Raw genomic sequence first — 13,109 nt, 5'->3', positions numbered from 1 at the left:
AATACTGAATCTCACACAGTTTAAGTTGGAGTGTTTCATTACGTAATTGCATGAATCCGTTTCGCAGTATAAAGCAGAAGATGCGTGTACCGGTCACCTCAGCTATTCACTTGAAATAGTTTATATGGTTCAATGCTCAAGTGGGATATTCGGCAACCATTGGTATTTGTAGTTGGTCTAATGTAATTCTGAACACTGTGTGTGTGCCTGTATGTTTTGTTTTTTTTTATGTTCGAATTGGTCAATATGATCCCACGGACGGCTGAAAAATGCTCCACCATAACATGGTGGAAGATCCAAAGTTACAGGCTGACAGACACTGATGGCTGACACACTATTACAGGCTGTATGAATAAGGTATGCATTTTGTGAGAAGAATCTATAATTAAATAGTAGTTTTGCGGGTACAACCACGTGTAAATCTCTTAGGGTGAGTGTTGACGTTTATGAGTGTGCCTTGCTGATTTCTCAGAAAAAAATACACTGCATTCTGCTAATACGCATCAGCGTTATATTTTCCCCCAAAAACAACAATCCACGGCCTTATACATTAAAAACCCTAAAATTAGGTAAAATGTCAGCAGATAATAATATGGTGACTCAACATTTTGTCAAAGTGAACTTGGACTTTGGCTAAGGTCAGAGTCACCAAGTAGAGTATGGAACGTCAAAGAGGCATTTAACCATCGGTGATGGTCGTTTGCAACCGGTGATCAAATTTGTCATCGGTGGTGGTCCTATGCGATCGGTGATCAACTTTAGCGAGCGGTGATAAAACACGATCGGTGGTCCATTTTAGCGATCGGTCATGCATATTCATGATCGGTGATGGTATATAGCGATCGGTCATGCATATTCACCACCGTTGATGGCTTTTTGCAATCGGTGGTCAACTTTAGTGATCGGTGGTGGCTTTTTGCAATCGGGCAACTTTAGTGATCGGTGATGGCTTTTTGCAATCGGTCAACGTTAGGGATCGGTGGTGGCTTTTTGCAATCGGTCAACTTCAGGGATCGGTGATGGCTTTTTTGCAATCGGTCAACTTTAGTGATCGGTGTATGCTTTTTGCAATCGGTTAACTTTAGTGATCGGTGGTGGCTTTTTGCAATCGGTCAACTTTAGGGATCGGTGATGGCTTTTTGCAATCGGTCAACTTCAGGGATCGGTGGTGGCTTTTTGCAATCGGTCAACTTCAGGGATCGGTGGTGGCTTTTTGCAATCAGTCAACTCTAGGGATCGGTGGTGTCTTTTTGCCATCGGTCAACTTTTGCAACCGGTGATGGGATTTTGGGATATCCGAATTTTGCGTCCAGTCGGTGCAGGCCTACTTCAAAACCTATGTTTGTGTAGATTGTGGATATTAATTGTTGTTATTTTCTAGTTCACACCACCATGGAGGAATAAATTACACTCACCAGCGGGTTGACTGACTTGCCAAACATTTTTAGAAGAGTACCATTTTATAACTATGTAAGGGGGAACGCAACAAACATCAAATTATTCAGCTCTTTCTAAAAAGATAATAATAACAAATGGGTAGGAGAGGGTGTGGAAGGGTTATCTATGTCCCACAATTGGTTGTCGTCTTCCGGAAATGGTGTATGCCGGGGAAATACAAATAGTAATATTCAGTGAAGGGAAATGTTTTTGAACAAGAGTCTTTACCGATAGTTTTGTGTGTTAGGGGAAATCTGAAATCGTACAAGTAGCCCTGTGTAAACAGACCCGGAGGTGAGAACTTTATGACCACACAAAAACCGTTTTGATGGAAAACACATATTATGTGCATCATGAATGTGATTGACAAACACAGACCGGGACGCACTCAACACGTTTTATAAAAGGCCAGGTAAAGTATTATACAAATATTTCCTTGTAATAAAGGGACAGGCACGTATTAATTGAATCCAAAGCGAAAAACGTACTGTATAAAGTTTTAATTTAGGGGGGGGGGGGGGGGTGTATAAAGTATAAAGATAAAAGAGTTAAATCTTATATAAAATTGAAGCTTGAAAATAAGCTTTACTCTAAACGTAATTTTGTTTTAAATTATTAATTAATTAACCTTGTGATCTTCATTTGCATATTTAATTAGTAAATCTTAGTAGAGCGCCATATCTCAAGAAGTATACTTCCGGGTCAACCGGAAGTTGGCCCATTTTTTGTTTCAGTTATACTACACAATCAATCTTCATATTTTGTTTCAGTTATAGACTCCTTTTAAATTTTTACTTTGGAAAACCGTGACCCCATGTTGACCTCTAATTTCGGGTCAACCTGAATTGGTAACAGATCTCAAGACCTATACAACCTATTTCAAACTTAATCCAGTTTCCGCGACCCCATGTTGACCTCTACTTCCGGGTCAACCGGAAGTGGGACCATATCTCAAGAACTATACAACCGATTTTCAAACTTTTTGTTCAGTTGCACACTCCTTTGTGTTAAATATTAACTTTGAAAAATGTGTCCCCTTGTTCGACCTCTACTTCAGGGTCAACCGGAAGTGGGACCATACCGCAAGAACTACACTACTAATTTTCAAACCCTTTTTTACTTAGAGACTCTTTGAGCATTAAGGATTAACCTTAACAAAATTTGGCCCCCTTATTGACCCTGCTCTACTTCCAGGTCAACCGGAAGTGGGACAATATCCCAAGAACTTTACAACCTATGTTCAAACCTTTTGTTCAGTTATAGCCTAACAAACAATACAGTATCTGGCCAATGGTGGCATGTACCGGCGTCAATTTTCGATACGGTGCCGTTAATTATGATGGTGATATTGAGCCAGAATTGGGCCAGTGCTGACCTGCTTCCGGTCAAGCGTCATGTCCTTGATAGTAAAGTGCCCACACTGTGCCAATGTCGGTTTTATAGAGGCAAACTATTTTAGTTAGGACGGAGGTTTGCCTGTCTTGGCCAATATTGTTTTTGTGCGACACACCGTTTCGGCAAAATGATGAACATTTAATGGGCCAATGCAGGTTTTGTAGCGGTGCACCATTTTGGGAAAGTGGTAGAAAACCTGCAGTGGTCCAATACTGGTTTCGTGGCACACCATTTACGGAGACAGGCAGAAAACCTCTCATTGAGCCAATACTGGTTTGTAGCTGCACACAATTTTTGTCAAATGGTGTCATATAGTAAACCTTTTCGGGGCCAATCATGCCAATACTGGACTTGACAAAACGGTGAAGAAATATGTTCTAATTACTAAACCGACTTGATATTTAAAAAGGAATTAGCCCATGCAAGTTATTGCAGTTGGGGTGGATTTTAACAAATAGTTAAGACTAGTCTTATCTCGAGTTAGGAAGAGTTAATCGTCCTAACTTAGGACTAGCCATACGTTTCTTATATCTCCAAGGACTATGTCCTAAGTTAGGACTAGGCCTAACTCTCTGTGAAATCGACCCCTGATGGTACCGGCATTGCGAGAAACCGAATACTATTAATAAAACAAAATTCTAAAATGTATACCTCCTTAATTATTTTATTGTTTTTTACATAGCATTTTTAATTTGATTTTTTTCTTTGCTGCTGTTTTTTTCTTTTTCTTATGTTTTTTTGTTTATCATGGACAACTACACTTTATTGTAATGAACTTTTTTATTGCAAAGTAATTTCATTTAAATTTAATGTATTTGATATAATGTTTGTATTTTTATTTTATTAATAAAAACTTACGAGTTAAAATGCTGTTTGAATTTTCGTCTGATAATGAAGTTTTACTTTCTGTCATCTGTCTACTGGTTTGTTGGCGGCACACCATTTTGGCAAAATGGTAGAAAACCTCTATTGGGCAAACACTGGTTTTGTAGCTGCACCATAGACAAATCTTTTCTGGGCCAATACTTTTTTGTTTAGCGTCACGCCATTTTGACAAAATGGTATAGACAACTTTTTCGGGGCCAATACTGGTTTCGACGTGGCACACCATTTTGGCAAATTATGGTATAAAACAACTTGTTCGTGCCAATACTGATTTGGTAACGGCCACCATTGGGCCGGCATTGAACCGACATTGGTCATAATATGCAATTTTCAAGGCAGGGTGTCAAAGCTGTGGCACAGGATGTCTTAAGATTGTCGAAACAATTAAAAAATTATAAAGTAATGTAGTTTGTTGCTATAAAATACCCCCAAAATTGTAGATATTAATAAATCTTGATTGCAATAATGTAATAATTTGGAATAACTGATTGCCCAATGTATGTATGTTATTTGGGTATAAAATGGTACTCTTCTAAAAATGTTTGGCAAGTCAGTCAACCCGCTGCGTGTAATTTATTCCTCCATGGTGGTGTGAACTAGAAAATAACAACAATTAATATCCACAATCTACACAATCATAGGTTTTGAAGTAGGCCTGCACCGACCGGACGCAAAATTCGGATATCCCAAAATTCCATCACCGCTTGCAAAAGTTGACCGATTGCAAAAAGCCACCACCGGTCCCTAAAGTTGACTGATTGCAAAAAGCCACCACCAATCCCTGAAGTTGACCGATTGCAAAAAGCCACCACCAATCACTAAAGTTGACCGATTGAAAAATTCCATCACCGGTTGCCAAAGTTGACCGATTGCAAAAAGCCACCACCGATCCCTAAAGTTGACCGATTGCAAAAAGCCATCACCGATCATGAATATGCATGACCGATCGCTAAAATGGACCACCGATCGTGTTTTATCACCGATTGCTAAAGTTGATAACCGATCGCATAGGACCACCACCGATGACAAATTTGATCACCGGTTGCAAAAGACCATCACCGATGATTAAATGCCTCTTTGGCGTTCCATAGTAGAGGCTAGGTAGGCTACTGGTAAAGGTCGAGTGGTATATAAATAAAAACAATTAACCTAAGCCCGAATCTGGTATTGATCAAATGTTTTCGAAGTGGTAGGGGAAAACACTGCATGCCTAGTCTCAGCGACTACAACGTGTAAAATCCGGAGCATTGAAAATTGGCAAAATCAAAAACGAACTAATCATGTTGAACCAAGTCGTAGACTTGCTCCAAATGGTTGGTTGGCAAACGGCTATTCTCTTCCTCGTTGTGTTCTTCGTTGGACTGTACTGGATTCAGCAGCCTGTGAATCTTCCACCAGGACCGACTGGTTGGCCAGTCGTGGGCTGTGCATTCAACGTACAGAAAGGCAAAACTCATGTTGCTTTCACCGAATGGTCCAAGCAGTACGGAGATGTGATAAGCTTTCGACTTGGCCGTAAGCTCTTCATTGTTCTAAATGATTTACGCAGCATCAAGAAGGCCTTGCATGAGCAAGCTGATGTATTTTCTGACAGATTTGTTCCACACTTTACAAAGCTGATGGGAGTGAAAGGTAATTCTTCCTTAGAAAACCAATTAACTACACTGCAAACTTGTTGGTAAACAAATTGTGTTGGTAAAGGCATTTTTCTAAAAAGCAACTTTGTTTGGCAGTTGGTTAAGATCAATCATTGCACCACAAGTTGGGCAAAAAATAATTTGACAAAAATGTTGGTTACTGGATGGTCCAATTTCGATATTATTAGGGCAAATAGATAATGACCAGTGTATATAACCGGTTGTGAGCGGGACATTTTCTTCATTCCTATTGGTCGAGATCAACGGCTGGAACAGTTGTGCCACAGCAATCTCCTTATAAGGAGTTGTTTACCCGAGGGCTTTGCCATTTAATAGCTGGAGGGGTGTTGTGTCGAAAGAAATCATTAAACAATTATAATTTTTGCATTTATTATACCTTTTTTACCAAAAAGTATTGATGTTTTTTGACCGAAAAGGTATTTTTTCGTCTCGGTAAAATTATCAAGAACCAGGCCTTGATCGTTGGGATCAAACCACTAGTTGTAAACCTCTTCACCACACATTGATTCCCTTATTTAAGATTGAGGCACTTTGAGGAATGGCCTATATTGGCTCCTTTTTTAGGTAGGCCGTATTTTATTTATAACTGAACTATTTGGTAACGATTCCTGCAGATATTATATGTACAAGTTCACGGAAGTAAAACATTGTGGCTTTTTACTTCTTCTCTATAATAGGCAGTTTCCTTTTTGAAGACGGTCCCATCTGGAAGGAGCGTCGTCGGTTTGGTCTCGGGGCTCTGAGAACCTTTGGTATGGGCAAGAAAAGCATCGAGCATTCCATCAACGAGGAATCACGGTACCTCCTTGACGTCTTCGCAGACCGAAAAGGAAAACCATTCGACCCAGCCCACCTCGTCAACAATGCCGTCTCCAACATCATTTGTAAAGTTTGCTTTGGGTATAGGTTCGACTACTCGGACCCCAAGTTCGCTGAACTTATTGGTCGTCTCAGAGAGCAGTTGTCTCAAAATGGTCCTACGTCAGCCTTTAATATCTTCGAATGGGTTTTGCACACACCATTAATGAATCGAACAATAGGAAACGCCCGAAAAACCTTTGACTTCGTCCGTGGAATTATTCAGGTAAGTCATTCATTTATTGATAGTTTGTTTCCAAGACTCTTGCTAACATACTATGCTGATTTAATTGATTGTGTGTGGGTTTTTTTTCTTCTTCTTCATTTTTTTAATCAAGCATTAACATTAATCAGGATAACTAGTTTTTACGACCACCGACCACTCACATCTTGGGATATTGAGAGCGCCCCCATAAAGTCATTCGGGAATGCAAATTAATTTCTCACATCGAGTCTCGTCCTTACCTTTTGGATTGGGGACTTAAAAAAAATATTCGTTATGAAAATGCGTATAAATGGACAGATATTTCATTAGTATAGTTAAGGGGGAAAAAAGCCATTGAAATTGTGTGTTTAGAACACTGTCCGTCTTTGATGAATATGGCAAGAAGAAGACTTACTACACAAATCAACAAAATCCTCTATTTTACAATTTCATACAATAGCAACCTTGCCTTTAGTCAACATTTATTTTACCGAAATTTGTGATATTGATCTTAAACTTTTAGGACCATCATAAATCGTACGATGAAAATGACATCCGGGATATTATTGACATGGGAATTGCCGAGGTCAGGCAGTCAGAAAGCAAGGAAAAACATGACGACGGTCGAAACTTCACGGATATCTTCAACGACGGTGCACTTTGTCGAAGTATTGTAGATTTATTCATCGCTGGTACCGATACAACCACTAACACTCTGCTTTGGACCTTGATGTACATGGCTCTCCATCCTGATATGCAAAAGAAGGTACAGACATTTTAAGTTTATTACGGACTGTGTGTTGATTGATTGTTTGTTTATTTGTTTGTTTCACCTTTTCTTTGAAGATTGCTTCGTGCGTGTATCAATGTCATGATCCCATGTTTTATGGCTCTACACCCTATCTTCAAGACGCATCGTGATTTAACTTTAGTCAAAATTTTTCTTTTTTTTAAATGGGTCAATCTAACCAAAATCTTTCATTGTGACTGGTTGCGGGATCAATTCTGACCCATGACTTGTGGAGTGCAGCGCTTTATAATAATGTTAATAACAAATAACACCCTATGTAAGAAACAAAAAACTATTTTAGTTATTCTTCAGGTGCTACAACTACCTTAAGAAACCATGAAAATGTATTACTCTGTTTACCCCTACGTAGTCTGTATAACTGATCTGACATTAACGGTATACCGCTATACCCAAAAGGTTCAGTCTGAGATTGATGACGTCACTGGAGGGAGTCGTCAGCCCCTAATGGCGGACAGTCCAAACATGCCGTACACCAATGCCGTTATCTTGGAGACTCAACGCATTCGTCCCGTGGCTCCTTTAGCGGTTCCACACAAAACGAGGGACGACACGACACTGGACGGGTATACCATTCCGAAAAAGACATGTAAGTTACTGGATTAGCTGCTTCATCCTTCGTGAAAATTTCATGGTTTATTACTTTTGATTTGGGGCTAAACAAGGAAATTTATTTTATGTTATGACAACAGGCATACTCGTCAACATCTGGGCGGTACATCATGATCCTGCTACGTGGACAGAGCCAGAGAAATACAACCCAGCCCGGTTCCTCTCTGCTGATGGCAAGAGTGTCATTCAACACAAATCACTCATTCCATTTGGAACAGGTAGGAGAAAATTTCGTTTCTGTAACGAGAAAATAATGTGAGATGGCCGCAAGCTTACTATGTTATCGTGCGTTTTTGTTTTTAGTTGGGGCGCCCTCTACTTCTGAGTTAGATCAAGCCGAATGATATAGACTGGCTATGACAAAGACAGGTTTTTGCTGTTCAGTATACCCGTGTTTTTTATTTGAAACGTTAAGGAGAATTGATGGGAAAGTGTAGATTCGTGGATAGAATTTACGAGCCGAAGGCGAATACATTGTAGTCACGAATCTACACTCTTGAGTCTTTTCTCTGACTTAAACTATTTTCTGAAAGCCTATTATTTTGTAACGATGCCGGTGTCAGATGCAATAATGTCCGCCATGCAATAATGTCCGCTCCGGACACTTTTGCATATGCAATCGTGTCCGGTGCTATGCAAAAACCGTCCGGTGGACATGTACATGACATAGATATAGACACGCACTCAAAACAAATGGCGAACGTGTTCTGTCGACCAAGGGCGTTTAATTTACTGCAAGGACGGTTTTGCACGGGGCGGACACAACTGCATATATGCAAATATGCGGACATTATTGCATATGCAATACAGTCCTCCGGACAGTATTGCAAAGAGGACATAGTTGCATGCGACACCGGTTATATAGTTAATTAAGTACCTGGTAAAACGGTGTTCGGTCACATCTATAACTTATTTTGCAAATTTTGATGTATAATTATTGAGTACAAAGTTGTTATCAGTTTTCAACTGTGTTTACTCAAATGAATTTTGTAACTTGACTAAAAATAGTAAAATACGGCTGTGTTAGGTGCACCTCATGTTATCCTTTCAATTTGGAAAGCCAGTCGAACAGTTCACTTTAGTTTCAAACAAGCCTCTGGAGTATGACGGCAGATGTTCAGGCTAGCTGCCGAACGCTAACCTGAACATCTGACGTCACACTTTGAGGCTCGTGAATTATGCATGGGATCTGCCATTGAGCACACGTCCATAGTCACCTTTCTCGCATCATTCCACGAGGTCTTCATGGTTCTGGAGAGTCACAATTAAATCGTACATGTGTAAACATATACAGCCAACACCTAGGCCCAATTTCATAGAGCTGCTAAGCACACAAATTTGCTTAGCATGACAATTCTTCCTTGATACAAAACAGGATTACCAACCAAACTTCCACTTGATTTTCAGTATTAGCAATCAACAGCTGAATACCAGTAACAAGCAATATGCAACAAATAGAAATTTGGCCCAGTTCTTACCCTTGTGGGAAAGGACAGGGAACCAGCATAGTAGAGCGCAGACTGCATAAAAAGTTTACTTACAACTTGAACATGTACATGTATTCTGCAGCAAAGCTCAAAAGTCACTCGTTTATATATCTCATCAGCCGTGTTAAAATCAAAGTGACCACACCACAATAATTTGAGTTTAATTTTCTCACATTGATATAGATTGTATTTTGTAATTATTTACAGGTCGCCGTGCCTGTTTGGGTGAAAATCTCGCCAAGTCAGAGCTCTTTCTTTTCTTGGTCAATATCCTGCAACAATTCACCGTTACCTTTCCAGAGGATAAACCAATCCCGTCAGAGGATGGATCAGCTGGTTTTGTACTCAGCTCCAGACCTTACGAGCTGTGCGCCACCAGGCGTTCATAAGTGGTCATGGATAAGCTCGGCATAATTTGTGTTGCCTTTTTGCATTGTTGTGTATATGGACAATTTCAACTGCCTTTAAAGGCAGTGGACACTATTGGTAATTACTCAAAATATTTATTACCATAAAACCTTACTTGATGACAAGTAATAGGGAGAGGTTGATGGTATAAAACATTGTGAGAAACGGGCTCCCTCTGAAGTGACATAGTTTTGGAGAAAGAAGTAATTTAACACGAATTTGATTTCGAGACCTCAGATTCAGAGTTTGAGGTCTCGAAATCAACCATCTAAACGCACACAACTTCATGTGACAAGGGTGTTGTTTTTTTCATGATTATCTCGCAACTTTGACGACCAATTGAGCTCAAACTTTCACAGGTTTGTTATTTTATTCATGTGTTAAGATACACGAAGTGAGAAGACCGATCTTTGACAATTACCAATAGTGTCTAGTGTCTTTAAAAAATGAACTGAGTCATGGAGAGGGCAAACTCCTCATGCGGTATAATTGCCAACCGGGTAGGATCTACATTAAACGCTTATGTCTAGTCCTTTATTGCTGTTAGTTTTATGTTCCGAGCTTATTACCATTCCGTCTGCAGGTCCAATGAATGACGTACATGGCGTTCGCCTGTTACAATGAGTAACATAGTAAAACGTGTGCAAAAATATAAAAATTAGTAAAACGTGTTTTTTTTGTTTTTTTCAAATAGAGGAAATGATTTTAAATTACAACTTAAAGAAACGTTACAGAATTTATTTTGCTAACAAAACAGCTGCTTGGTATACATTAATTTCCATGTTATTTACAAATTTGAAAAAGCCCGACCCGAGAGGCACTGTTCGTGACGTCATTCAAGGCGCGATGAATCGCATGCAGTGCCGACACAAGATAGCGACGCTTGGCGCAAGCTAAAAAAACATGCCCTCAAAGTTGAAACAATACCTGATTTTTTCACGTTAGGCAAATCTCCTTTAGGTTCGTTACGTCTTTCAGGTACCTTCTTCGACTTCCCCACTAGCTGGACAAAATGTTGGGGTGGCGTCATGTTTTAGAAAAGAACTTTCCTCTTCATGTAAAACTGTGTAGTGTATTCCGGATTCTCGAAGCACGACGGCTCGAAGTGTTTGCTGCATAGCGCTGGAAAAGACGTCGGACCGGATTGCTGCATCCAGCAGCAATAAATCTGGTCGACATTGCCGGAAAAATGCAAGAAAAAAACTTTTTCGAAACGTAAAAACTCACGACTAGGACTTGAATGTACTTGCACGTACGTGTGTTTGATCGAGGCAAAGTCTGCCTCGATTGACGTCACAAAACGGGGTTGCGGAGTCATTCCCACACAACTTTATTTATTTGTTTCAACATAAATCGTTAAAAACAATTACTCAAAAAGTTATTTTATTGTTCAGAAACATATACTCTAATGTTTGAAGAAGAAAAAACTCTAAAATTCCGGGTGACTTAAAATTAAATTACAGTGCTAACACACATCGGTGTATGGGTAAAAACCAAAATTAATATTCTTTATCCCCGGTGCAAATTTAACATATATTATCGTTGCGGTACCCGCTGCCAAAACATAGGATTCGAACTGCCTCTAGCTGCCGGGCAACCTCGGTAGTCTAGTTGGTAAGACACTGCAAGGGTCGTATGGGTAAAAACCAAAATTAATTTTTAAATTAATGGTTTATTTTGTTTAATCCCTGTGTCATGGTTTAAAAAAGATGCTCTTTTGGTATTCGTTTTATATTTGGCTTTAGAGGGTTTTTAAATCCATTCGCGTTGGGATTAAGGGTTTTATATTGTTGTCACTGCCTTCTGTTTTTAATGTGTTTTATGGGTGTTGATTTTACAAGGTTCCCGATTGTTGGTGTTTTAATGTTTTCTGTTGTGTGATTTTTATAGTGTTTGAATTCAATGTCCTTTTAATAAACATATAGGCCTACTTATATTTGTATCATTGGCGGGGGTTGGTTTTACACATCTGAGATGACAGTTTTTATACTTTTAACAATAAATATATCCCTTTTTAATATAAATAATGAATAGGGTAGATGGCCTTAGCTTTCGATCCAAACTGGACCTTCTTCAGAGGCATAAAACAAGTACAAACAAAGACATATCCATTTATAGAAAAAGAGAGGGGAAAGGGATTAAGGTAAGGATCCAGAAAGAAGCGGGAAAAAATATTGTAAAAATTTAGAAAAAAATAATTATCTGAATAATAAATGACGAGACGCACACGAGGGTGGTTAGTATTCAATTGTGTTAATCGTTAAGGTGTACAGTAGCGTCCCAAAATGTTATCGCGTCTCAAAAAAGTAGTTTTTCCTCTATTATATACATACGACATACGACGCCATAGTTTGGCGAAGAACCAAGTGCGCACGCGCAAATTCACAAACGCCAGGTCGCCCATTGTTTGTGTAAGGTATGTTGGTGATTACGAGGTGTCGTTAAACGACCGCGGTACCACGGGTTCGACTTTTGAAGTCCATTCGTTCGAGCTCCTTCTCTTCCTTACTTCATGGTCTAATGTAATTCTGAACACTGTGTGTGTGCCTGTATGTGTTATTTTCAAATTGGTTAATATGATCCCTTGGGCGGCTGAAAAACCATAACATGGTGGAAGATCCAAAGTTACAGGCTGACAGACACTGATGGCTGACACACTCATACAGGCTGTATGAATCAGGTATGTATTTTATAAGAAGAATCTATAATTAAATAGTAGACTTGCGGGTACAACCACGTGTAAATCTCTTAGGGTGAGTGTTGACGTTTATGAGTGTGCCTTGCTGATTTCTCAGAAGAAAAATACACTCGTTCTGCTAATACGCATCAGCGTTTTATTTGCCCCCCCCCCCCAAAAAAAAAAATAAAAAAATAAAATAAAAAAATAAATAAATAAATAAATTTAAAAAAAATAAAGTAGGTAAAATGTCAGCAGATAATGGCGTGGGCAATCAACATTTTGTCAAAGTGAACTTGGACTTTGCCTGAGGTTAGAGTCACCAAGTGGAGGGAAGGTATATAAATACAAACAATAAACCTAAGCCCGAAGCTGGTATTGATCAAATGCTTTCAAATAGGTAGGGCAAAACACTAAATGCTAAGTCTCATCGACTATAGCCTTGCTCAAGGCAGTCGCATTATTCGCTCCGAAAAGACGCAGCTGTAAACCCACCCGCCGTATACCCTGTGCATGGTGTGTGCGATCACACCGAATGACCCACCCGTATACAAACTGTCACATCGCACGAATACTGTTCACACAAGTCATCGCACTCGTACACCACTAACCGCATGCGGAGGCCGTCAGGCCGACAGCCTTGTCGGGTCTGTATCTTCCCGTTTTAATGTGTTGTATT

General features: G+C 39.5%; 2 protein-coding genes across 2 annotated transcripts in view; one reads left to right on the top strand and one right to left on the bottom strand.

Annotated features, from left to right (window-relative positions):
* LOC139934062 (dolichol-phosphate mannosyltransferase subunit 3-like) overlaps positions 1–13,109 on the bottom strand; it is a 535,719-nt gene that overhangs the window by 385,275 nt on the left and 137,335 nt on the right. The gene's annotated exons all lie outside the window — the stretch shown is intronic.
* LOC139950886 (cytochrome P450 2U1-like) lies at positions 4,902–12,424 on the top strand. The gene is made up of 6 exons (XM_071949731.1): positions 4,902–5,349; positions 6,053–6,459; positions 6,962–7,204; positions 7,646–7,835; positions 7,939–8,076; positions 9,553–12,424. The coding sequence occupies exons 1-6, from the start codon at positions 4,998–5,000 to the stop codon at positions 9,732–9,734; spliced, it is 1,512 nt and encodes a 503-aa protein (XP_071805832.1). The 5' UTR covers positions 4,902–4,997; the 3' UTR covers positions 9,735–12,424.

Source organism: Asterias amurensis, chromosome 2 (genome assembly GCF_032118995.1).
Source record: "Asterias amurensis chromosome 2, ASM3211899v1".
Lineage (NCBI taxonomy): Eukaryota > Metazoa > Echinodermata > Asteroidea > Forcipulatida > Asteriidae > Asterias > Asterias amurensis.
Note: the sequence above shows the minus strand (reverse complement) of the source record. Positions and strands in the feature narration are given on the sequence as shown.

Excerpts from the sequence above, each read along its gene's own strand:
- LOC139950886 (XM_071949731.1), top strand. The coding sequence starts at position 4,998 with ATGTTGAACCAAGTCGTAGACTTGCTCCAAATGGTTGGTTGGCAAACG. Across the intron at positions 7,836-7,938 it reads TACCATTCCGAAAAAGACAT|GCATACTCGTCAACATCTGG; the intron begins GTAAGTTACTGG and ends TTATGACAACAG. Across the intron at positions 8,077-9,552 it reads ACTCATTCCATTTGGAACAG|GTCGCCGTGCCTGTTTGGGT; the intron begins GTAGGAGAAAAT and ends AATTATTTACAG.